The following is a 26,234-nucleotide window of genomic DNA, read 5'->3' on the forward strand; positions in this document are numbered from 1 at the left end:
CTCCGGGTGCTCCGGTTTCCTCCCACAGTCCGAAGGACGTGCATCGGCCGTGCTAAATTCTTCCTCAGCGTACCCGAACAGGCACCGGAGTGTGCAACAAGGGATTTGCACAGCAAGTTAACTGCAGTGTGAATGTAAGCCTACTTGTGACACTAATAAAGAAACTTTAAAAAAAGAATGTGAGGTGTCACTCACGCTAACTAAATTTGTCATGGGAGGAATAAGATTAAAAACTACTTCAAATGTAAAGAGGCCAGCAAAGTTGGTTATTTTAAACACCACGCTCTTATCTTTTCTCTAATCTTCTATATCGACATCTACCCAGGAACTCGACTACCTTGAAGGGTTACTTAGCCTGCACCTACTTCCAGGGCTGCGCTAACACCACATAACTCCATCTGGAATATTCATTCAGGGTTGAGTAGGTTCCATTCCGTGCACTGCACTAAGCATCAGAGCTACAATAAAAGCACTCTCACACCAAATGTATGCTCGCAGCTGTTTGCAATGACTGTTTTTGCCAAAATCTGCACAGAAGTGTTCGGCTGCTAGTGTGTCCGCATTAAATATGAGCCCCTTGCACCTCAGTTGTCTTCTTGTGCAAGGGAATGACACAACTGAAAGTTACGTTGCACTGGAGTTTGTACGGCTGCTGCTCTATCCTTGCGGAACGGAGACAGCACACCTCCAAGTTTGCAAGTCCAATGCCCACAGGCCGTCTTGCTGCCTCAGACTTGACTCCAGGCCACTGAACTGGTCTCTCTCTCTCTCTCTATTTAAATGAGTGTATTACTGGTGTTGAATTCCCAAGAAGTTTTGCTAGATTTCTCCCCCACAAGAAGCTGTGCGCATCCAACATGTAACAAAACATATGTGCCAGGACTCTTTTGTTAAAAAAAATGACAACAGCGAACTAGCGATTGGTATGCAAGCAGGAAACAGTAGCCTTACCATCAGAGTTCCTGCTGTGAAATTATAGAGTGATTTTGAAAGGATCAAAGCTGGCTATCAAGTCCAAACCAGATGATCGGGTTGAAAGCCTCTTTCCTCTGTTGCAATGTGAGCACTAATCAAAATAAGGTCGAGAAGTCTCTGCCACATAACGTAGGCCCTTAACATTAAAGCAGCCACAAACTGGTACTGCAGTAGTCATTCAGGCCCCCAGGCTGATGATGTGGGAAAGGGAGAATAGGAGATGGCACTGCTGCTAGGGATTTTTTAAAGACTTTTATTGGAACTGTGCAGATTCCTTTATAGGTAGGTTTACTGAAGAACTGAAGCAATTAAGTCAGTACTCTGAAACTTGGGAAGAGTCCGTTTGTTTCTTTCTAAAACGGTGCACGGCACGAAAAATATGACAGTAGAAATATCTCTTCTCGGCCTTTTGGCTAAGATCAAGCGTCAGCTCAAACCCAAGATGGGCTGCAATGACTCATCTTGTCAGCTTGGATCTTGATTGTCTCTCTTATCGGGACCTTGAATTGGATTCAGTTGGATTTTGGATTTGATTTTTTGGAGCAAGCAAGGAATGGATTTAGGTTTGCCTGGTCCACTCTGAGCATTGGCTTTGTAACTTTAAGCAGAGAATTTAAAAAAAACAGTGGAAATGTTTCAAACAGTCCTCGGTGGTGCAGTGGTTAGCACTGCTGCCTCACAGCACCGGGGACCGGGGTTCGATTCCCAGCTTGGGTCACTGTCTGCGTAGAGTCCACACCCTCTCCTCCTGCTGCTCCAGTTTCTTCCCACAGTCCAAAAGACATGCAGGTTAGGTGCATTGACCATGCTAAATTCTCCCTAGGTGTACCCAAACAGGCACGGGAGTTTGGCGACTCGGGGATTTTCACAGTGACTTCATTGCAGTGTTAATGTAAGCCTACTTGTGACAATAAACTTCATAAAAGAATAGTTGATATTCATTACAATTCAGATTTAAAAGCTTTAGAAAAATTCTGTGACCACTTACAGCCTTCAATAAACAACTTTATGAACTAATTTTGGGTGAAAACCATATGTTGTAGGAACTAATTTCAAGGCCAAAAAATCTGAGGTAAATCCATGTTGGTTCACTTATAGATGAGTCAGGCCCATATAACTATAACCTGAACTTTTTGTTTGAAGAAGTCCTGCCTTATCAAAAATATGGAGGTTCAATGCAATAAAAAAAATTGTCACCATGGCACTTCTTAACTAAGATAAATCAGCACTAGTTTTCACCATGTCTTCATCTCCGTGCCTCCAAAGGAGCAGTGAAACCTTGTTTAATACAAATTGGACAAAGACATGGGGGTCAAAATTCAAAATTGCCATGTGCTCAAGCTAGACAGTATTCAATGGGCTTTATGATATACACTTCAACCAGAAGGAAGATTGGATAGAATCAACAACAGGAGGTTGATCCATTGCACAAATCGACCTCCTGCACTTCTTTGGAAAAGTTCCATTTTACACCTTGTCCAATATCTCACACAAAGCCAACTAACTACGGATATAGGGCCTAGGTATGACTGTTGCCGGTGCAGGCTCGATGGGCTGAATGGCCTCCCTCCTAACTATAGGTATCCTACGAACTATTTACAATATTTGAACACGGTACCCATATCTGGCACCTTTTGTCTAGACTGCATATAATGAAAAGCTTCTTGTCTCATTCCCAGATTGACCCCTCCCTGTCTCCGTCCTCCTACCTGCTGTTTTATTATTCACTTCTTTCTTTCACTTCTCTTTTTATTGAAACCTTTCGTTCTTTTTCTTCTTTTTTTGTCTATGTATTCATGGGCATTCCTGCTAACACCAGCTTTTTCATCAATCCCTAACTGTCTTTGATAAGGTGTCAATGAGCTGCATTCATAGAACACAGAACATAGAACAGTACAGCACAGTACAGGCCCTTCGGCCCTCGATGTTGCGCTGAGCAATGTCCAAACCCAAGATCAAGCTATCCCACTCCCTATCATTCTGGTCTGCTCCATGTGCCGATCCAATAACTGCCTGAAAGTTCCTAAAGTGCCCAACTCCACTATCACAGCAGGCAGTCTATTCCACACCCCAACCACTCTCTGAGTAAAGAATCTACCTCAGACATCCCTTCTATATTTCCCACCATGAACCTTAAAGTTATGCCCCCAAGTAACAGCTATTTCACACTCGAGGAAATAGTCTCTGCACGTCCACTCTATCTATCCCCCTCAGCATCTTATAAACCTCTATTAAGTCGCCTCTCATCCTCCTCTGCTCTAGGGAGAAAAGCCCCAGCTCCCTCAACCTTTCCTCATAAGACCTACCCTCCAAACCAGGCAACATCCTGGTAGATCTCTTCTGCACTCTCTCCAATGCCTCCACATCCTTCTTATAGTGAGGTGACCAGAACTACACACAATATTCCAAATGTGGTCTCACCAAGGTCCTGTATAGTTGCAGCATAACCCCATGACTCTTAAACTCAAATCCCCTGATAATAAACGCTAATACACTATAAGCCTTCTTCACGGCTCTATCCACTTGAATGGCAACCTTCAGAGATCTGTGGATACGAAACCCAAGGTCCCGCTGTTCCCCCACATTCTTCAGAACCCTGCCATTGACCCTGTAATCTGCATTCAAGTTTGTCCTACCAAAATTCCTGAATATAACCGAGTAGTTTACTCAGCTGATTACCGACTTTAGAATCAACCACGCTGTTATGGATCTGGAGTCACATGTGCCATTGGGCAGAAATGGCAGATTTCTTTTCATAGAATCTCTACAGTGCAGAAAGAGCTCATTCGGCCCATCGAGTCTGCACCGACCACAATCCCACACAGCCCTATCCCCATAACCCCATGTATTTACCCTGCTAATCCCCTTGACACTAAGGGGCAATTTAGCATGGCCAATCCACCTAACCGGCACATTTTTGGACTCTGGGAGGAAACAGATAGAGGGTTATAGGTAAGCCTAGTAATCTCTAAGGTAGGGACATGGTCGGCACAACTTTGTGGGCCGAAGGGCCTGTATTGTGCTGTAGTTTTTCTATGTTTCTAAACGATAGCAGGAGGAGGCCATCCAGCCCATTGAGTCTGCACTGACAACAATCCCACCCCAGGCCCTATCCCCACAATCCTATAACTGCTACTCCGTCTAACCTACGCACCCTGGGATGCTAAGGGGCAATTTTAGCATGGCCACTCAAACTAACCTGCACATCTTTGGACTGTGGGAGGAAACCGGAGCACCCGGAGGAAACCCACACGGACACGGGGAGAACACGCAAACTCCACACAGACAGTGACCCGAGTTGGGAATCGAACCCAGGTCCCTGGCGCCGTGAGGGCAGCAGTGCTAACCACTGTGATGCCCATTTTTGTATTCCGTAGCTTCAGGGCAGTCCAAAGCACTTTGATGTTAATGAATAATTTTCAAAATGCAATTCAATTTGCAGTTGTGTATAGGTGGAATGTATAGACGCTGAAGAGTAGGTACACATTAGTGGAGGCAAGAAGTCCTGAGCAACACACCACACCATGATAACAGTCGAAGGTTTCAGTGTCAGTCGGGGTGGCCAGGGCTAATAATGTGCAGGAATGGTAGTGTGGTGGCACAGTGGTTAGCACTGCTGCCTCACACCTTCAGGGACCTGGGTTCTACTCCCAGCTTGGGTCAGTGCCTGTGTGGAATTTGCATGTTCTCCCCGTACCTGCGTGGGTTTCCTCCAGTTTCCTCCTACAGTCCAAAGATATGCGGATTAGGTTGATTGGCCTTGCTAATTTGCCCCTTAGTGTCCCGGGATGCAGAGGTTAGAGGGATTAGCAGGACAAATATAGGGGGATAGGGCCTGGGTGGAATTTTTCTTGGGGCAGACACAATGGGCCAAATGGCCTCTTTTGGCACTGTAGGGATTCTATGATTCTAGGAACTGCCAGATCACTTTATGACAAATATCTTCCAACATTAACCTTTCTTTGCAAATTGGTCACTGCACCCATGCAAATACCTCAGTCTCCCCCTTTAAGACGCCTCAGAATATCGACCCCAATGGCCAAGTTTTGGCTTGCCTCTCCTAACGTCTCCTGGTAGTTTGCTAACCGCCCTGTAAAGTATTTTGGGATACTTTATGAAGGTGCGATGGAAGTTGATTCTTTTCACGCTGGTAACAGTTTGCACACGAGCTGCGCAGCACACCAAGCGCTGGGGCTTATTTTGCTTTGTAATCAATGCACACAGGGGCACAACAAGGCTGTACGTTTGCAGTGGAGAATTTATAAATATCCCGTGGCTCTTTTTTGAACAGTGCGGAGACACTTGAAACTGCAAACCTCCAGTGGAACAACAACAGCCACGTCCACAGCAAGCCAAATTACTCACTGAGTTCCAGAAATAGCCTTTTTCTCCTCTAAGATGTTGAAACTCATGCGCCGCGTCACTTACCAGCAGCTTGAGGTCTTTGTGAGGTGCAAGGGGGTGAAGATGCAAGGCGTGAGGGAAGAAGGCAAATTAATCCGCTTTATTCGGCTTTGATTTGTTTGTAAGCAGCACACTGCACCTCTATTCAATCAACGTAACAGCCACTTATGATCAGAATCCCGACTGGGCTGAAGGAGGCCATTCAGCCCATCGAGTCTGCTCCGGCTCTCTGGCAGAATATCTCACCCAGACCCTCTCCCCTGTTGAGGAGGTATTGAGGTGGGGTGGTGGTATTGTTGTTGCACTAGTCACCCAGAGACGCAGGGTAATCCTCTGGGAGCACTGAATCCCACCATGGCAGATGATGGAATTAAAATTCCACAAAAATTTGGGATTAGAAACGGAATGATGGCCGTAAAGCCATTGTCAATTGTTGTAAAAACCCATCTGTTTCACCAGTGTCCTTTAGGGAGGGAAATCTTCTGACCTAACCTGGTCTGGCCTCCTTCAGACTCCAGACCCCACAGCAATATGGTTGAATCTTAAGTGCCTTCAGGGACGGGCAGTAAATGCTGGACCAGTCAGTGGCACCCACATCCCTGAACAAATAGTAATCCCTGTAAACCCATGCATTTATCACAGCTAATCCATCTAACCTACATTTCTTTGGGTTGTGGGAAGAAACCGGAGGAAAGCTTTGGAGATACAGGGAGAATGTGCAAACTCCGCACAAACCAAGGCCAGAATTGAACCTGGATCTCTGACACCATGAAGCAGCAATGCTAACCACTCTGCCACCCTATAGCATCTTTAAATGCTGCAAAATATTCCAAAGTATTTCATGGGATAGCATTTAAAGGAGAAGAGAAATGTAAGGAGGGGAGTGAATTTCCTGCCAGCAAAATTTCCGCATATTTGCAGTGGTGGAGCATGGGGAAACCTTGAGCAAATTCACTCCCCTGGGAATGACTCTTGGGACCAGAGGGCAAACGTCTCAAAAAAGACTCCAGAAACAGCATCTCGGCACTCACGACCATCATGCGAGGAAAAGTGGGTGGGGTGGGGTGAGGAGGGAGACACAGACACAAGCTGTCTGATTCTGCATTTTCAATGGCTAAAGCCAGCACGGGAACTTTCATCTTCCAAATCCAAGCTCCTGTGTAACCCACATTGAGAATATTCCAATCATGTTCACTTTCTCTCAACTCAGGGCAACTCTCAAGGCTGACATGGCAAACACCTGTCCACCTCCCCATGCTGTTATTGGTAAAAATACTCAATGGTAAAAGTAAGACATGGCAATGAGACATGATAGGATATTTGCTGATGGAGTTCAAATTCGGCAAGAAGAGGTGTGTTACTCAAGGTCCTGCATGGGTCAAAAGAAACTCTGGGCACACATATGGATGGGTATAGTGAAGTAGGATGAAGACGTTTCTCAGTCCTAAAGAGAGCAGATACATTATTCTCAATAGTCAGGGACTGTCACTTTAAGCCATTCCAGAATAGGTCCGCATCATCTCGTAATTTCTAGCCTATTTAGGGGGTGACTGCATTGGGTGACATGGTGGCACAGTGGTTAGCACTGCTGTCTCACAGCACCAGGGACCCGAGTTCGATTCCTGGCTTGGGTCACTGTCTGTGTGGAGTTTGCACATTCTCCCCATGTCTGTGTGGGTTTCCTCTGGGTGCTCCACTTTCCCTCCCACAGTGCAAATAAAGATGTACAGGTTAGGTGAATTGGCCATGCTGAATTCTCCCTGAGTGTACCCGAACAGATGCCGGAGTGTGGCGACTTTCACAGTAACTTCATTGCAGTGTTAATGTAAGCCAACTTGTGATTAGTAAATTAACTTTAACTTTAATGGGTACCCTTGCAAGAAGCAAAGAGAAAAATGGCAGGACAATGAGTCAGTGAGGATTTCTTTCCCCTTGAATTTGTCTCGGGTTGTTTTTCTTGCCTCTCCCAGGAGATTGAGTGACTGTTGGGCTAGCGAAGGAGGTGAATGAGATAATGGTGTGCATCAGTTCATAACACAATGAATACATTGGACAGACTCGCTGGACCAGCTGCCCTTTAACTATCCTTTCACAATGTATTCATACATTTTAGCAAATTATGACAGTCCCGCTCTGGTGAAGGGTTGCACATCGGAGGACACGGCGCGAGAACTGGATACAGATTATTCACAAAGTGGCCCACAGAAACATTTACAGATTGGAGAATACAAATACTGTTCAAGGGAAGAGCATTTTCAGTCCAAATCATATGCAGTTCAAGGCAGCGATGCAACAAGCACTCCTGACTGAATCCTTCCTTTCAGGTGAAACTAATCTGAGCACAAGAAGGAACAAGTTCCTGTTTTAATTTGGAAAAGGTCAGGACCAATTTATGTCTGAAAATCAACCATACAGAAATCCATTGTGTATCATTCCCAAAACTCACTCTGTTGAAACTCAGGCTTGGCTCTCCGTAAGAGTTTCGTAAAGCTTTCGTAATAACATTGGAGAGTTGGAAAAGAATTAATTACACCTCTCTATGCAATAAAAGCACCAGATTACAGTAAATTACTCTTACGTGATGATGTATTCTTGACTCACACAAGTGATACGAAGGAAAGGATTTCTTTCAGAGTTTGCAAAGGGCACTTCTGCAAAATAGTTCCCAAAATATACTTTGGAATCTACTGACTTTCTTGCATACTCCTGCGGTTTAATCACTCGCAAGGTTCAAAGGTGATAAATCACCATCCGTTAGTCACGATAGGACCAGTTTCTGGTTCTGGTTGGTTATTGAAGTACAGGTGAGCCATCTCCCAAGGCGATTATGGGATGGATTCCCAAAGCAGAGCTTTGTGTACGTGCACAGGGTGATTCTTCAATCTCTCAATCCCAGCCATACTTGGCGCTTACGTGGGATACCCTGACGTCTATGACTTTTCGGAGTAGATTTTACAGCTTTGATCTTGTGGGGCAAACGCACATGCCAGGGGCTTTGGGCATGAAGATGGCAGATGCTTCTGTCACACCCAATCCCACCGCGCCCAGGAGAAACTCAAGGCTCCAATTTGGTGGTGCTATGACTGGTCAGCATGAACTTTGAGTGTGATTGGTCTTTTGGAATTGAGAGAGTGATAGATCACCACTGTTATGTTCAAAGAGTGACGCAGTGGGAATGCTCATTTATAAAACCCGCTCTCAGGTCAGAGGGAACCTCTATTTTAATCATCAGCCAGGATCTGAAATTGATCTTGGAGAAATGGGAAGTTCAGATGGGCTTCTATCTTCTCCAGGCCAAAGCTACCTCTGCAGTTGTTTGCAACCCAACACCATTTCAGATACCTGGAAAGAACACTATGAAACCACACTCCTCTACACCCACATGCCCATCCACCTTGTGCCACCTTACCCTTTACCAATCTCAGTTCTAAAGAGTTCTATGCAATCAATTGCATGCAAGTATCCATATGCCTACCCATAAATGAGAAAGGTAACTGGTAAAAAGCTATCCATCTGACAACACAAAAGCCAGTGTTTCCTCACATTGTTACATAAAAATGTAACATTTGCCACATATTGAGGTCTGATGGGTGAAATGAGAGTCAATGGTACTGTTAAACAACATATTCAGGATCTGTCCATTGTATTTAAAGGCAATGGAAATGAAAACCAAAGAGCAACTTTGGGTAAGGGTTTTGTTGAAGGAAAATGGTCCTTACTTTCTGAGAACTCAATGGAGCAAGCTTTCCTTTCTAAACATCTAGACACTGAAATTTGGGCAAGGATACCCTGGTGGTCATTTTGATAAAATCTTTTGAAAGTTGTCATCAGCCAACCCTGTCACTAAGGACTAGAATACAAGGACAGGGATGTACTGCTGAGGCTGTATAAGGCTTTGGCCAAACTACATTTGGAGTATTGTGAGCAATTTTGGGCCCGATATCTAAGGAAGGTCTTGGCGAAGGAGACCAAAAATGATCCCAAGAATGAAAAGCTTGACATATGAGTAGCGTTTCAGGACTCTGGATCTGTATCTGATAGAATTTAGAAGGATGAGGGGGAGGACGTCATTGAAACTTACAGAATACTGAAAGGACTGGATAGAGTGGACGTGGGGAAGATGTTTCCATCAGTAGGAGAGACCAGGATCCAAGGACACTGCCTCAGAGTAAAGGGACAATCCTTTAGATGAGGGGGAATTTCTTCAGCCAGAGGGTGGTGAATTGTTGGAATTCGTTGCCATAGAAGGTTGTGGAGGCCAGATCATTGAATGTCTTTAAGACAGAGATAGATAGGTTCTTAATTGGTAGGAGGGTCAAAGGTTAAAGAGAAAAAGCAGGAGAATGCGGTTGAGAAAATTATCAGCCATGATTGAATGGTGGAGCAGAGTCGATGGGCCGAATAGCCAAATTCTGCTCCTATATCATATAGTCTTATGGTCAATATGGTTATATCTTCCCCAAGTTCAACCTATTTACCAGCCTTGTCTGCATGCTGGTTAGATTCCACTGTCTACCTTTCACAATAGCTTCAAAGGGATAAACCAGGATTGCCCTCGAGGGAACCCAACACGACAGTTCGCACAGCACAACCAGGGACAGACCTGTCAGTTTTCACTCCTTTCATTCTCTGAAACTACCACTTAGCCCCTAGATAGGGCCAACATTGCCATTGACTGACGACTACTCAATGAACTTTCAGCTAAAAAGACAACAGCTTGTCGCAGGTAGAGGCAGAAGACACCTAGCGGTGATGGATTCCTCTTACGTGTATCTTTTGGAATCTGACAGAAATACAGTTGGTTGATGAATTAACCATTACATTATTCCTTGTGAGGTTAGCATCAGGAACGTGGGTTACCCTGGTAAATATTCTGAAGAGTCTCTGAGATCAGTTATGAGGTTGCTATATGTCAAAGGCCTAGTCATAAGAGGTTCTCCGGTCGATCCTATGGAGGAGGGACTTTACTGAAGGTTATCATGGGAGGGAGAGGGTGGTGGTTCATCTAATCTGGTCTTGATGGAGCTGGAGATCAATGAAGGACTGAACTCAACCACGGTAGGAAGGCCAAGCTAAACGCAACGTTAAGGTTAGAGCATATCTACAGGTTACATGAATACACAAGTTGCACATATTGTCCGAGGTGTATGGAAATTTCCTGCCTGCTCCCTCTAATTTGCACCACTAGAGTTATGGTTTCTCTCACCCATCCAATAATGGGTAAGACGCTCTTGCAGGGCCAGACTCAATGGGCCAAATAGCCTCCTTCTGCGCTATAGGGATTCTATGGTTCTGTAATTAGGGAAGCAAATCGGCCTGGTCTGGCCTACACGTGACTCCAGACCTACAGCAATATTCAAAAGCCCTCTGAAATAGCCTGGCAAACCACTCAGTTAGTACTGTGAGTGTACCTACACCACATGGGCTGCAAGAAGTTGGGTTCAGGAAGGTGCCCATTACCACTACCTTCTCAAAGGCAATTCGGTATGGGCAATGAATGCACTGGCGAAGCCCATGTCCCTTAAATGATTTTTTTTGAAAGAAAGAATACCTTCATCGCAGTCACTTCAGGAGGAAAAACCAAGCAAATGAGAAAGGACTTGTCTGTTATTCACACCAAAGTACTAATGTCACCTCATCTAGTGATAGCTCCGTTGACCCCAGAGAGGATGAAGAAATATATATGATAAAACATGGAGCTATGATCCTGAACACAGGAAACTTTCATTATTACACTCGTGGTTCAGCTACCATTTTCAGATCTGCATAGAGTTCTGAGAAGCAGCTAACCAAGTTACTTAAGGGAACAAGTAACACCACTAAACAAGAGTGGACACCACTGGACCACAAATCATAATACTTCTGTACCAGTATATAAGCACATAACTAGGGTAGGTCATCAAGGCAATAAGTCATCTTGTTCTGGTGTTTAATTTTTTTTCATTGGCACCAGCTTTTACAACACAGAGGCAGATTCGATGTACTTGTGTCGGTCAGTTCAGCTTTTGATGTTTCGATGTATTTTTACAAGCTGGTAAAAGAAGCTGGGGACTATATTCACAAAATTTTCATTTGCACGTCAGCTGAACTTCAGTGAAACATTGGCACAGTGGTTAACACAGCGTCAGAGACCTGGGTTCAGTTCCCAGCTTGGGTCACTGTCGGTGCGGAGTCTGCATGTTCTCCCCATGTCTGTGTGGTTTTCCTCCAGGTGCTCTAGATTCCCCCCACAGCCTGAAAGATGTGCTGGTTAGGTGGATTGGCCACGCTAAATCCTCCCTTAGTGTATCCGTACAGGCTTCAGAGTGTGGTGACTAGGGGATTTTCACAGTAACTTCAATGCAGTGTTAATGTAAACCTACTTGTGACGCCAATAAATAAACTTAAAAACTTTGAGGAGTGAAACTGCTGCATAACCTCTCTCAGAATTCTAGATCCACTAATGGTCGACTCTTTGGGGTTGTGGAGGATGTGATTGAGCCATTCCTTCACTGTCAGTTACAACACTCTTTCGGAGATGACTAAATATTTCTGGGCTTTAGGCCCCGCATTTCAATAGGCCATGAGTTGGAATCAATGGGTGCTATTCTGGTTGGCGGTTGGTGACTAGTGGAGTGCCCCAGGGATCGGTGCTGGGGCCTCAGCTATTTACCATTTACGTAGATGATCTGGAGGAGGGGGATGAGTGTAGGGTGACGAAGTTTGCTGATGACACGAAGATGAGTGGAAAAGCAAATTGCGTGGAGGATGTGGAAAGTCTGCAGAGGGATCTGGATAGGCTGAGCGAGTGGGTGAGGACCTGGCAGATGTTAGCAAGTGTGAGGTTATCCACTTTGGCAGAAATAATAGTAGGAGGGATTATTATTTAAAAGGCGAAAAGCTGCAGCATGCTACGGTGTAGAGGGACCTGGGGGTCCTTGTGCATGAGTTGCAAAAACCCAGTCTGCAGGTGCAGCAGGTGATCAAGAAGGCGAATGGGATGCTTGCCTTTATAGTGAGGGGGATTGAATATAAAAGTAGGGAGGTCTTGCTGCAACTGTACAGGGCACTGGTGAGGCCGCAGCTGGAGTACTGTGTGCAGTTTTGGTCGCCGCACTTGCGCAAGGATATTTTGGCCTTGGAGGGAGTGCAGAGGAGGTTCACTAGACTGATACCGGAGATGAGGGGGTTGGACTATGAAGAGAGACTGAATAGACTGGGTCTGTACTCGTTGGAGTTTAGAAGGATGAGGAGGGATCTTATAGACACGTATAAGATAATGAAGGGGATGGATAGGGTAGAGGTAGAGAGATTCTTCCCGCTCAGAAAGGATAGCAGGACTAGAGGGCACAGCCTCAAGATAAGGTGGGGGGGTGCAGTTTAGATCAGAGTTGAGGAGGAACTTCTTCACTCAAAGGGTGGTGAATCTCTGGAATTCTCTGCCCGTTGAGGTGGTGGAGGCTACCTCGCTAAATATATTTAAGTCACAGGTAGATAGGTTTTTGACAGACAGGGGAATTAAGGATTATGGGGAGAAAGCGAGAAAGTGGAACTGATCCACTTCAGATCCGCCATGATCTTATTGAATGGCGGGGCAGGCTCGAAGGGCTAGATGGCCTACTCCTGCTCCTATTTCTTATGTTCTTACGTTCTTAACAAAGAAATGTGACAGTGACACCAACCAGCACATGTTAAGGTGTTTGTTTAACATGACGTCTGCACTCTCTTGTTTCCCTCTGACTATATAGCACGCAAGAAACAATACTTTTCACTGTATGCTAATACATGTGACAATAAGAAATAAAATCAAATAAAATCATAAACATGCAATGTTGAACTGGCTGGATCTCTCCCACCTCGCCTGCCACAGAATCGGAGCGGGCGGGGGACAATGGAAATCTCTGTTGACCGCGAACAGGAATTTCCAAACTCTCGAGTGAGGCCATAAAATCCTGCCCCATGTGCCTGTGGTAGAGGTGGTAGAGTTCCAGCCTGTTCACGTTGCTGTCAAAGATCACACAATGCAGTGCCAAGAAAAACAAAAGGGTGAGTTCTCTTGGTGTCCTGGCCAACTTGTCTCTCTCAACAAGTGCCACTAAAACATTGAATAGTTGGCTATTCATCTCAATTGCTGTTTAAGAGGCCTGGCTATGTGCAAAATGGCTGCCATCCATGCCTACTAAATGACAGGAACTGCGTCTTGAACAAAAAAGAGAATGATTTATTCTCAGAAGTCCAGAAGATGAGATCAGGTACTGTATATAAATGCGAGTTCTTCATTTTCAAGGCAAAGTACTTTTGCTTCACTGAGGGTTTTGTAGTACGATTTTGGAAAGCATTACGTCAATGATGGGATGCATCACCACAAGCTCATTCCTTCTGATCATCGTTTTAACATAATGTAAGGCAACAGCACAAAACATGTTGAAGATCATTAACAAGATTCCCACTCTTGATGCTATCTGGACTGCAGGATAGTGCATGGATGTACAGGTCAGCTAGACTGGTGATGGTTCAGGTGTGGAATCCTGCTGATCAGATGGAAGGTTCCAGATTCACAGCAGGCACTTGGACAAGATAACCATCAGCACGAACATGAGGGGCATGGGTTGCAGTTAGAGGAGATGCCCAGAAAGTAACGAAGGTCAAAAGGAGTTTTGTCTTTTGCAACACACACCCGAGGGGTCACCAGCTGAGAATGCACAACTTCACTTGTTTGCTGCTTGCCTGTATTGAAGAACTGCACTGCCCGTGATATTCCATTGGAATAAATGGACAGAAGATTTGCAGGCGACATACTGATGAGCATTGTCGCTGCTAACGCACACTCACAATAAATTGCCTGCTGTCGGCTTTCTGGTTGCGTGAAATTGTTTTTGTCAACAATTACGTTGCATTATTTTCTCGTAGATTCTTTTTCCTGAGTTCCTACATTGTGACGCATTTCTGCAGAGGCCTCAAAATAAGAATGCTCACAACACCAGGTTAGAGTCCAACCAGTTTATTTGATAATAATCTCACAAGCTTTCGGCAATGATGTTCCTTCGTCAGGTGAGTGGAAGATGTTGTGAGACTTCTTACTGTGTTTACCCCAGCCCAATGCCAGCATCTCTACATGAGGACTCAAAGCCAGAGTCTCGTGTCGATAAAGTGACAGACCCCATTGCACTTGTAATGATAACACAGCCCTTCCGAGCTCCAGTACTGGAACGGAATTCAACACCAATTATCTTGAAGCATTGTGACACAGGAGACCACTCAGGCCACTGTAGCTGTATGATGCAAGCCCATTTCTCGAGCGTACATCTCCACTCTTTCCCCAGTGGAAGCAGAAGCCGAGTAGATCTACACCTTCAGGTCTAGCTAATTAGCTGCACTCTCCTGCCAACACCTCAGACAAATATGGGACCACATATTCATAGATTGCCTTGGTACATCAGAACAGCAGACCTCCAGCAATATTCTAAACCCTAACTGATTGTGTTCTCCTTTTTGGACTGTTGCGCTCCCATTGGGCCCCAGTGAGAACAGCTTCTTCCCTGCTGCCATCAGACCTTTGAATGGACCTACCAGCTGATCTTCTTTTACAGCCGAGTTATTACGGTAACACTATACTCTACACTCCTTTCCTTCCTGAGCGCCACAGTAGCACAGTGGTTAGCGCTGCTGCCTCACAGTGCCAGGGACGTCGGTTCAATTCCCAGCTTAGGTCACTGTCTGTGTGGAGTTTGCACATTCTCCCGATGTCTGCGTGGGTTTTCTCCAGGCGCTCTGGTTTCCTCCCACACTCCAAAGATGTGCAGGTTAGGTGGATTGGCCATGGTAACTTGCCCCTTAGTGTCAGGGGGACTACTAGGGTAAATGCATGGGGTTATGGGAATAGGGCCTGGGTGGGATTGTGGTCGGTGCAGATACGATGGGCCAAATGTCCTCCTTCTGCACTGTAGGATTCTGTGACTCCCTTCTATGTATGGTATGTGCAGGGAGGATGTTCACGATGGTGGGGGAGTTCAGAACCAGGGGTCACTGTCTGAGGATTCAGGGTCGACCATTTAGGACGGAGATGAGGAGACATTTCTTCACCCAAAGAGTGGTGGAATCCATTACCACAGGGAGCATTCAAGAGGTGGCTGGCTATAGCACTTGGGGCAAATGGAATCAAAGGTTATGGGGAGAAAGCAGGATTAGGCTATTGAGTTGGATGATCAGCCACGATCGTGATGATTGGCAGAGCAGGATTAAGGGCCTAATGGCCTTCTCCTGCTGCTATCTTCTACGTGTTTTTTGTATAGCACGCAAGAAACAATACTTTTTACTGAATCCTAATACACGTGACAATAATAAATCAAGCTGAAAGTGCAGCCTGATTGAAGGGCCACTATTGACCGAGTTTCCATACAGAACAGAAACAGACCATGCTACCGTTCTGGTCTATGCTAGCGTTCATGCTCCACACCCGTTGCCCCCCGTCCTACTTCATTTAACCTCATCAGCACGCCCCCCCCCCCTATTTCTTTCCTTTCCACATGCACTTCATCCAGCTTTCCCTTCCATTGCTCTCAGTCTGTCTGTGAAGAAGTGCCGTTTCTGGTCAACCTTCTTGGTCAAGATTAGCCCAACAATAGCACTCAAGTTTGATATTCCAGCATCCAACAAATGTTTCAAATGAGTAAACAAGGTTAAATCTCTTGGAACAGACACATGAAAAAGTTAAGACAATGCTTCTGCCTGTAAGTGTATCCAGATTTCTCATCCAGTGTGAGAAACACAAGGCAGATGGGGAATCTGTTGCCAACATTCAGCCTCTGCGGCAGTGTTTAAGAGCAGATATTCCTGAATCACTCAGGGGCCGAGAATACTTGGAAACTCCCCAGTATAGTTAACGCGGCCCACGCGAGGTTTAATGTTATAAGGCGCAGCACGAGGGCCCTGTAACTGACTTCTGGGTAGAGTGAGAGAGAGGAAGAGTGGAGGCAGGAGTCATGCGTCATTTCTTAAACATTTGAAACAGTGGTCTGTGGGTCTTTTCCACCAGCCTTCCTCTTCTATATCTTGTTATACAAGAAAGGTCATGGATAATTATAAAGTAATATAGAAATAGCAAAACAAAATACAATTATAGTATTCACACTTTTTTTTATAAACTGGTATTTGCTTCCAACCTTTTGGCTTTTTAATTGATCCACAGTAGCTTTTTAAGTTTATTCATTAGTGTCATCAGTAGGCTTACATTAGCACTGCAATGAAGTTACTGTGAAAACCCCTCGCTGCCGCACTCCAGCACCTGTTGGGGTACAGTGAGGGAGAATTTAGCATGGTGAATCCACCTAACCAGCACGTCTTTCGGACTGTGGGGGGAAACCGGAGGAAACCCACACAGACATGGGGGGAATGTGCAGACAGTGACCTAAGTCAGGAATCGAACCCAGGACCCTGACGCTGTGAGGCAGCAGTGCTAACCACAGTGCCACTGTGCTGCCAAATCTAAAAATGTACAGAAATATCCCATCCAAAATGGTTTGAGATCACCCAGAATTAGCTTTGCAGATTGCATTCCACATAAGACCCCCAAAGTTTGTCACAATCTGGTGACAGGCCAACAACCTCCCTGATGTTTACTAAGAGGATAAAGCTACAAGGTCTCAAGGTTTTGAACAAATTTTACTCTACAGAAGTCAAGAAAGCAAACAACTATAGAATCCCTGCAGTGTAGAAGGAGGCTATTCGGCTCATCGGGTCTGCACTGACTCTTTGAGTGAGCATATTACCAACGTTTACTGTGCCCGCCCCACCCCGTAACTCTGCACGTTTAATATGGCTAATCCACCTAACTTGCACACCTTTGGGCACTAAGGGGCAATTTGGCATGGCCAAACCCTCTAACCTGCACATCTTTGGACTGTGGGAGGAAACTTACACAGACACAGGAAGAATGTGCAAACTGCATGCAGACAGTCACCCAACCCGGGAACTGAACCTGGGTCCCTGGCGCTGTGAGGCAGCAGTGCTAACCACTGTGCCACCACGTCGCCCCCGTCCTCTGCTACAATATTCACTCTGATTAACTATTTTCAGCTGAAATGCAATAACAACTCCCTCAGAGACCAGAATTCTGAAGGCACGGCCATTCACAACCAGGCCCCAATAAGACTGAAGGGATGAAAATGCTCCATATCTGTGAAGATTCATGAGGCGTGACAATTACTGGTCTAAGTACCAAACCATGTACGGCGCAGCACAGCTTTATCCAAAAGCAGCAAGCAGAACATCAGGGAGGTCATAGAGTTTGTTTGTGTGGGATATGGAAAGGTTCGCACTGTTGTGCTACAGATGGCTTTCTGAGCTTATGGGTTAAGAGAGAATCCTGAGGACAGAGCAGGATTTGCTCCACATCGAATCATTTTGTACCTGACCTAGAGTGCTTGTTGTTGATGCTCTACATAGTAGAAGATAGAAATTATGATTAACAGAGCTTTTTTACCCAAATTGTGAATGCATTTGTACCAGTTTTCTAATGGAAGCATTTACTTAAGATGCACATTTGTACGTCTACATAGAATTGCACCTTTTACCCTGAAACTGGAACTTGTTCCATTCCCGAGTTTAACATCACTGCCCTTGATGACTGTCTGTGTGACGTTTTCTCCCCGTGTTTGCATGGGTTTTCTCCGAGTGCTCTTGTTTCCTCCCAAGGTGTGTGGGTGAGGTGGATTGGCAAGGTGAAAAGTCTCACAACACCAGGTTAAAGTCCAACACAAGCCACTACATTTCGGAGCGCTGCTCCTTCACCAGGTGAGTGGGAGTTCTGTTCACAAACAGGGCATATAAAGACACAAACTCAATTTATAAAATAAAATTAGGTGGATTGGCCACAATCAAGTGCCTCTTAACGTCCAAGGCTTTGTAGCTTAAAGAGATGAGCCATTTAAATGTACGGGGTTACAAGGATAGGGTAAGGGGGGAGGATTTGGGGAAGATATCTGTCAGGGAGTTGATGGCCCAAATGGTTGCTTTCTGCACTGTAAGGATTCCATGATTCTATAACTCGGAATTCTCCGACTGTGCTGGTCTAAAAACCGGAAATTCCCACTCAACGTCAATGGTGTTTCACGTTCGCTACAACCCGCCCAGTAAAATTTCAGTGGCGGGCAGGATGGGAAAACTCTGGCCATGAAGAGGGGAAGGAAGAAAGCACAGAATTTAGACACACTGCGATTCAAATAGACTGAACTTCCACTGGCATTTTTGAAAATCAAGTCAACGTGACAGTAAAGTGATACAAGATGCAATGTACAGGGGCAAAGAGATTCAAAGTCTTTTCACAGTCGAGACGTGCTGGAGTTAGAAAAGGTTGATCTCTTTGGGTCGGCCCAAAATTCTTTTCAGTGCCATTCAATTTTGGCTTGGACCACACACACAGATTTGCTTCGCTAAGTGCAGTGGCAGGTTCTTGAAGTAAACATGTCGTAACTAGGCTCTGAAACTGAGAGTCTGTCAAATTCAGAACAGTGTAATTAAAATTCAGGCTGACTACCTCCAGTCCAGGCACCATATATAATTCAGGCTACCCAATAGATCTTTACAAAGCTTCATTTAAAATTCAGCAACAACACAACTTGTTGGCAGCACTCGTTTCGGAATCAAAGGTCCACGAGCACAGAATCTTGGCCAACACCCCTGTGCTGTACTGGGGGTGTTCTGCACTGCTGGAGGTGCCAGTCTTCAGATGAGACATTGTCTTTCTATTCACGTGTGTGTAACTGATAAGGATTTTAATCAAGACTTCGCCCAAGATACTGACCAGCTTTCCTCCCTCAACTAACTGCACAATCCTATCCACATATGTTTTGGAGTTATTCATAAGAGCTCGCTCTGCACAAATTGGCTGATACGTTTCTCACATTATTTTGACTTCAGAAGTTATGAATTAGCTATTAATTATGTTGAGGCATCCTTGGAGTATGATAAGGAATGATGTCAATTCAAGTTGTCTCATCATAATCTATACCAGATACTGGTCTTCCAGTTTCATATGATGAGAAAATCTAGTTATACATATTGAATTAAGTCAGAATAAGACTGTACCATGTAGGCATTGCAGCAAGAGTATACACAATGAATCTGACAATTAATTAGCGTGGCTTTGAATTCATGCCATTCAATGTTAGCCGACAAGTGCTAATGGGGATTGTACAGGATACATTTATGCCTTACTTGAACAGAAATGCCTCACATCATGCCACATAATTTCAAGGTTGCAAGTATTGTTTGGAGAAAAATGAGGTCTATTATATTTCACCAGCTGAAGATTCTCAAGAGTTTGATCGGAGAGGTGTCTGAGAGAGACAGGAATTGCCTTGATCACTCAATATAACAATCTGTAAATGCATCCATAAAGTGTTTCTTCCCCACCTCGGTGCCTCTAGTGAATGTGTTACTTCTGAACAGTCAACAGAAACACAGGCACAGGGATGTTAATGTATGTAATATGTGGTATTGCCACATAAAACAACATGAGGAATCTGTCCTATTTATTTTTACTCTCGTTCTATGCTTCTAAAACTTCATTCTCACTCTTTTCTACATTCTGCACTTCCTTCGTTTCCTTCTCTATGAAAGCTATGTTTTGTCCGTTTAGCGTGCAATAAACAATACTTTTTACTGTATGCTAATACATGTGAATAATAAATCAAATCAAATCAAATCCTTGAGTAAGGTATATTTATCAGTATCACAAAGCAGGCTTTCATTAACACTGCAACGATGTTACTGTGAAAATTTCCTAGTTGCCTCACTCCAGTGTCTGTTCGGGTACTCTGAGGGAGAACTTAGCATGGCCAATGCACCTAACCAGCACATCTTTTGGACTGTGGGAGGAAGCCAGAGCACCCGGAGGAAACTCAGGCAAACACGGGGAGAATGTGCAGGCTCCGCACAGACAGTCACCCAAGCTGGGAATCGAACCCGGGTTCCATGAGGCAGCAGTGATAACCACTGTGCCGCCCCCCTCCCCACCCCCATAGGTGTGCCACATCATAGGGATTCTGTGCAAGTCTCACATCATCTCAGACCCACTCTTTTCCTTTGCATTTGCAATGGTGAAAGCGAGAATCAGCAATAGAAATTGAAGTTTAAAACAATGCCAGGTTACACATAAGAGTTAAAATGCAAGGCAGAGCTATAGGACTGCAGGTAGTGACCCAGGCGAGCAGCCTGGGTGGCCAACAGAGATCAGTCAACTGGATTAGTGCCTCCTCCATCCATACAGCATCCGCTATACAACACTGGTTACTCTGCTAATCACAGTTTTGGCAGCGCGACAATACCAGTCATGGGACACCATACACTTTCAGCTCCTACGTCAACATCATCTTTTATTACCTTGTGGGCGCTACAGGTCAGACATTGAGTGAGCATCAAGCCCACTAGAAAATAGATTAAAAGAAAATAAAAACACAACTACAAAACAGAGGATGCCAAACCTCTGCTGCCGAGTTTAAGGCCTTGCAGCTTCCGCTAACATCCACAAACCACTCACAGGTTTTGCCCTCACGCCACTCAAACTGCCCAAATGAATTTGTTATCTCAGAAACTAATTGCCAGCCTCTATGTGACACACATGTCTCAACTCTATCGGTCTGGAAGTGGCAGTGCATTGAAGGTCAGCCATAGTGCACTGCCACTAAAGATAGTGAGAAAACATCCATAAGGAAACAATGCTGCACTTGTTACCAACAGGGCAGAGGGTGGAAGCAACTTTTTTGAAAGCTGTCGCTATTTCTGCGCTCCAGAAAGGACAATTCATCTGATTAACCTGGTGATGCCGGTGCTGGCGTTATTCAGCACTCTCCATGTTCAAACACAGGTTTACCGAAATGGGCATCTTTCTCAATGTAAATGCCCTCCTGCCCGGATGGCTGCAGGTTGCAACGGGCGCGGTACAATTTAGACTGCGTCCCATTAAATGTTGGAGCAATCTATATTCTTACAACGGACAAGGAAAAAAAAAATCGATTCAAGCGTAGGGCTGTAAGAACATCAATCATCAAGTGGACGATAGAAATATTCGTTTGGATTTTTTTTAATATATATATATCCTTATCCTGTCTGACCCACAAAGAGTGGCAAACTTTTTTTCTCCCCAAATGCTCAACTCTCTGAACAAAAGCATTGTACAATCTGAAATCATGATCCTTCGATTGCCTCCGGGATGCAAAGAACTGAACGGGGCTCAAATTGGCCAAACCACTTTGTTTTTATCCCTGAGGTTTGTGCGCATCTTTACAACGGGGCAGTACAGATAATCCCTTCATAATACCAACAGTTATTATCGCCTCGCTTTTCAGCCGGTGCTGAATCTGTATCTGCCTATCAATACAAGCTCAGTCTTCATTCTGAAATCCCAATCCTTCTCGGACTGAAGTTTCTCATCTGCAACAAAATAATAACACAATTCACGCGCCGGTGAAGTCAAAATGCGAATACAATTTCGCATTCTTGTATCAATTCTTTGAATGTTTACAACTCGATCGGAAATGGTCTGTGGGCTTGCATACCATTCATTATTTGAAACAGTGTTATAAAGAATTTCCTCCTGCCACCGAGAAAAATATTTATTTCTCCTGTCAGGTGAGTTTTTTTTCGGACAGGGACAATTTCACCCTAATGGGTATTACAGATGAAAGGGATTTGAAAGTTAAATACAATAATATATTTCGATAATCTCCCTTTGGGAACTCCACCGATATCGCCGTTGTGTACATTTAACCCTTCACCCGTCTCTATTTCGAAAAAGAATAAAAACCAACCGGGATGAGAACCCAACCAGACAACTGCATGCTGACTGTAGACACAACTTTTTGAATGATATTGTTATATATATCAAGCAAGAAAATACACATTAAACATGGGAAGATTTAAAAAGGCAATTTGTTGAGTGGAGACCACCAGTGATGGGATTAGACAGTCACTTCCATATTTCTTGTATTTGATTTACGATTGTCACATGTACAGGGATGCGGTGGAAAGTATGGTTTCTCGCTCATACGAAGCATACCGTTCAGCGAACACGTAGGGGAGAAGGAAAAGGAATGCAGTGTGACATTTATTTGTAAATCATGTCTGCATAAGGTGGCTTCTGAATAAAGTGGCTTGCAAATTCTAATCGGTCTCCTTTCCTTCTCCCCTCTGTACTCTATGAACGGTATGCTTTGCAAGAAACAATACCTTTCACTGTAAATTAATACACGTGACAATAATAAATCAAATCACATCACATATTTGTCATATATTATGCACATTTTTGCAACCAGGCGAATGAACAAGTGTCACTCAACGGCTGAGTCTTACCTGCTCCCTCTGAATGCATGGCAGGGATGTCCTCCTGTGGGGCTTGGAGCCCAGTTGGTTGCTGGAGATCTCGGCGGCAATGACTGAGCTGGATCTCCTCCTCTTGATGATCGGGATCTTCTCCTGGGTCCCAGGGACGGGCAGGGTGGCGGGCAGGAGGTGCACGGCGTACCTGGCCAGCAGCACGCCCAGGATGCCCATCAGGTACGCCAGGAAGGGTCTCCAGCTGGCACGGACCCTGTCCAGGGAGAGCAGGGAGATGGTGCGGAGCAGGCTGGTGAGGACGAGGGTGCAGACTCCCTGGCCGAGGCGGAGCAGCAGCAGGGTGGCGGCGGCCAGGCAGCCCAGCAGCAGGGCGCTGGCGGCCACCGAGAGCAGCTGCTCCTCTTCCTCGCCCAGCAGCCAGCCCTGCAGCAGCGTCTCCCCCAGGCAGCAGGCAGCCAGCAGCCGCGGGGCCAGCTCCCCCCTGCCGCAGCGGATCAGGTACAGGGCCAGCCAGAAGAAGGCGCTCAGCAGGCTGAAGAGGGGCAGGGCGCAGTGCAGCAGGGTCAGCAGCCCCGAGCTGGCCGAGGAGCTGCTCAGCTCGCCCCCGGCTCCCCAGCGCAGCAGCCCGGCCAGCAGCAGCAGCAGCAGGGAGCCCAGGCAGGCAGCCGGGGATAGCAGGCGGCCGCTCCTGGCCAGCCTAGCCCAGACTGGGCAGCCCTGCTCCCGGTTCAGGGGGCTGGCAGTGCCCCGGACATAACCATTCCGCTCCCCTCTCACAGCCTCGGCTTTAGTCCGGGGGGGAGGCAGCTGCTCCGAGCTCAGCGCCATCCTCCCTTCTCTACAATCTTATTAGAAAGTTTGTTTTCCTCTCTCTCTCTCTCTCCCTCTCTCTCCTTCCCTCCCCCTCCCTATTAAAGATCAGACTTTACTCAGACAGCTCCCCCCCTCTCTCTCTCTCTCTCTCTGACACAGGCTGGGGAAGTTGGGAGGTTTTTAGGGGGCCACTTTAAACTGAGGGGAAAGCCAGCTCGCCACTCAAGCCCCACAACATGCCAGCCAGAGGCAGCTGACCAGCCGAGTGCTGCCCCGGCCGGCCATGGAGCCGCACATTACACTGTCCCCCTCCCTCCTCCTCCTCCTCCTCCAGCCCCCCTCTCTCTCTCTCTCTCTCTGCCTGCTCCCCCCTCCTCCTCTCCTTTCACTCCTCCCTACCCCATGCAGAATGCACAACTTCATCAGCTGCTGCCCCCAGCATCTTCAGCTCTGCCTGCCCCTGCCCCCCTCTCTCTCCCTCTACCCTGCTCCCTCTCTCTCTCTCTCTCCCCTGCCCCCTCTCTCTCCCCGCTTTTCTCCTCTCTTCCACTCTATCTTTCTCCTTTCCCTGTCTCTCCTTTCCTTGTCACTCTTTTCCCTCTCTCCTCTCCCTCCCTCTCCCTCTCTGTCTCTCTTTTCTCTCTCTCCTTTCTTCTGTCCCTCTCTCCTCTCTCCCCTCTGTCCCTCTCTCCTCCTCTGTCCCTCTCTCCCCCCTCTGTCCCTCTCTCCCCCCTCTGTCCCTCTCTCCCCCCTCTGTCCCTCTCTCCTCTCCCCCCTCTGTCCCTCTCTCCTCTCCGCCCTCTGTCCCTCTCTCCTCTCCGCCCTCTGTCCCTCTCTCCTCTCCGCCCTCTGTCCCTCTCTCCTCTCCCCCCTCTGTCCCTCTCTCCTCTCCCCCTCTGTCCCTCTCTCCTCTCCCCCCTCTGTCCCTCTCTCCTCTCCCCCCTCTGTCCCTCTCTCCTCTCCCCCCTCTGTCCCTCTCTCCTCTCCCCCCTCTGTCCCTCTCTCCTCTCCCCCCTCTGTCCCTCTCTCCTCTCCCCCCTGTCCCTCTCTCCTCTCTCCCCCCTCTGTCCCTCTCTCCTCTCTCCCCCCTCTGTCCCTCTCTCCCCCCTCTGTCCCTCTCTCCTCTCTCCCCCCTCTGTCCCTCTGTCCCTCTCTCCCCCCTCTGTCCCTCTCTCCCCCCTCTGTCCCTCTCTCCTCTCCCCCCTCTGTCCCCCTCTCCTCTCCCCCCTCTGTCCCCCTCTCCTCTCCTCTCCCCCCTCTGTCCCCCTCTCCTCTCCCCCCTCTGTCCCCCTCTCCTCTCCCCCCTCTGTCCCCCTCTCCTCTCCCCCCTCTGTCCCCCTCTCCTCTCCCCCCTCTGTCCCCCTCTCCTCTCCCCCCTCTGTCCCCCTCTCCTCTCCCCCCTCTGTCCCCCTCTCCTCTCCCCCCTCTGTCCCCCTCTCCTCTCCCCCCTCTGTCCCCCTCTCCTCTCCCCCCTCTGTCCCCCTCTCCTCTCCCTCTCTCTTCTTCTGTCTGTCTCTCCTCTCCCTCTCTGTCTCTCTTTTCCCTCTCTCCTTTCCTCTGTCTATCTCTCCCTCTCTCCTTTTCCCCCCTCTCCTCTCTCTGTCCCTCTCTCCTCTCCCTCTCTGCCTCTCTTTTCCCTCCCTCCTTTCCTCTGTCTATCTCTCTCTCTCTCTCTCTCTCCTTTTCCCCCCTCTCCTCTCCTCTCTCCCTCTCTCTCCTCCGGAAGGATCAGCGGTGCTGAGGCAGGCGGGCAGCGAGCTCGCCTCCCAGCTCCGGGAGTTCAGGCAGCCCCGGACCACACCGCCTGCTGCCGGGAGACGCAGTGAGAGGCTCAGGAGGACAGGGGGCGATTGAAAGCCGTGCCCATCCACCCCCAGGGCGGCAGGGAAGCGGTGCCCACTCGCTGCCAGCCTTGCTGGGAGCTGTACCCCGCCTGCCATCACCTGTGCCAGGGGGCTATGCTCGCCTCTCAATCCCACCCTGGAAGGCAGCAAACAAGCTGGAGCTAAAATTAATCACAAATTGGGAAGGGAAACTTATTTAAACAGCGTGCGGACTCGCAACTTGTTGAAAACAGTAAAGTACCTTTTGCTGCGTGCTTTCAGAGATGATGAGGTCCCAGTGTGAATAATCCTCTTTGCTTTAGAGTCGGATTTTCCCATTGATTAACGCTGATCCAGCACTTCGCTATTCACGCCGATATGGTAAGTCGAGGGACAGAGGTGTGTGTGCATAAAAACCAGAAACTTAAAGTTGCTGTTCGACTTCTGTCAACCCAGCCCCGAATAGCTTCACAAACAGCAGATGCCGCCAGCTGCCTCACCACCAGGATCTATTGGATGGAGTGGAATTGCTGTATCTGGGATCCTCACTAAACCTGGCAGGGATTTTTTTTTAAACATTAATAATTAACAAGCGTGAGTACCCTCTCAACACCCATGGTCAGCTTTAATGACTGCTCACCAACCCTCCTGGCACTGAAAATTCACCAAGTGTGTAGCCTCATTCCTTCAGGTTGGGAAACATTTTGAGAGATTTGAAACGTGTCGAGTGGACGTGGGGACTAGTAGGAAAAAAAACTAGAACCAGAGGGTACAACCTCAGGCCAAAGGGATGAACCTTTAAAACAGAGATGAGGAGGAATTTCTTCAGCCAGAGAGTGGTGAATCTGTGGAACTCCTTGCCCCACAAGGCTGTGGAGGCCAGGTCTTCGAGTGTCTTTAAGACAG

At 46.8% G+C, this 26,234-nt stretch overlaps 1 protein-coding gene across 3 annotated transcripts in view; it reads right to left on the reverse strand.

The window, feature by feature from the left end:
* The window catches only part of pde3a (phosphodiesterase 3A, cGMP-inhibited), a 452,164-nt gene extending 426,395 nt beyond the window's left edge, over positions 1-25,769 (reverse strand). For 2 of the 3 annotated variants that reach the window (XM_080207221.1, XM_080207220.1), the window contains exon 1: positions 22,708-23,570. In XM_080207221.1, the coding sequence (XP_080063347.1) occupies positions 22,708-23,520 (813 nt within the window). In that variant the 5' untranslated portion in view covers positions 23,521-23,570. Of the gene's footprint in view, positions 1-22,707; positions 23,571-25,590 lie in introns of those variants that run through there. The other variant, XM_080207222.1, reaches the window with a different exon arrangement.
* Positions 25,770-26,234: the final 465 nt, after the last annotated feature.

Source organism: Carcharhinus amblyrhynchos, chromosome 19 (genome assembly GCF_965287045.1).
Source record: "Carcharhinus amblyrhynchos chromosome 19, sCarAmb.v2.hapA, whole genome shotgun sequence".
Taxonomy (NCBI): domain Eukaryota; kingdom Metazoa; phylum Chordata; class Chondrichthyes; order Carcharhiniformes; family Carcharhinidae; genus Carcharhinus; species Carcharhinus amblyrhynchos.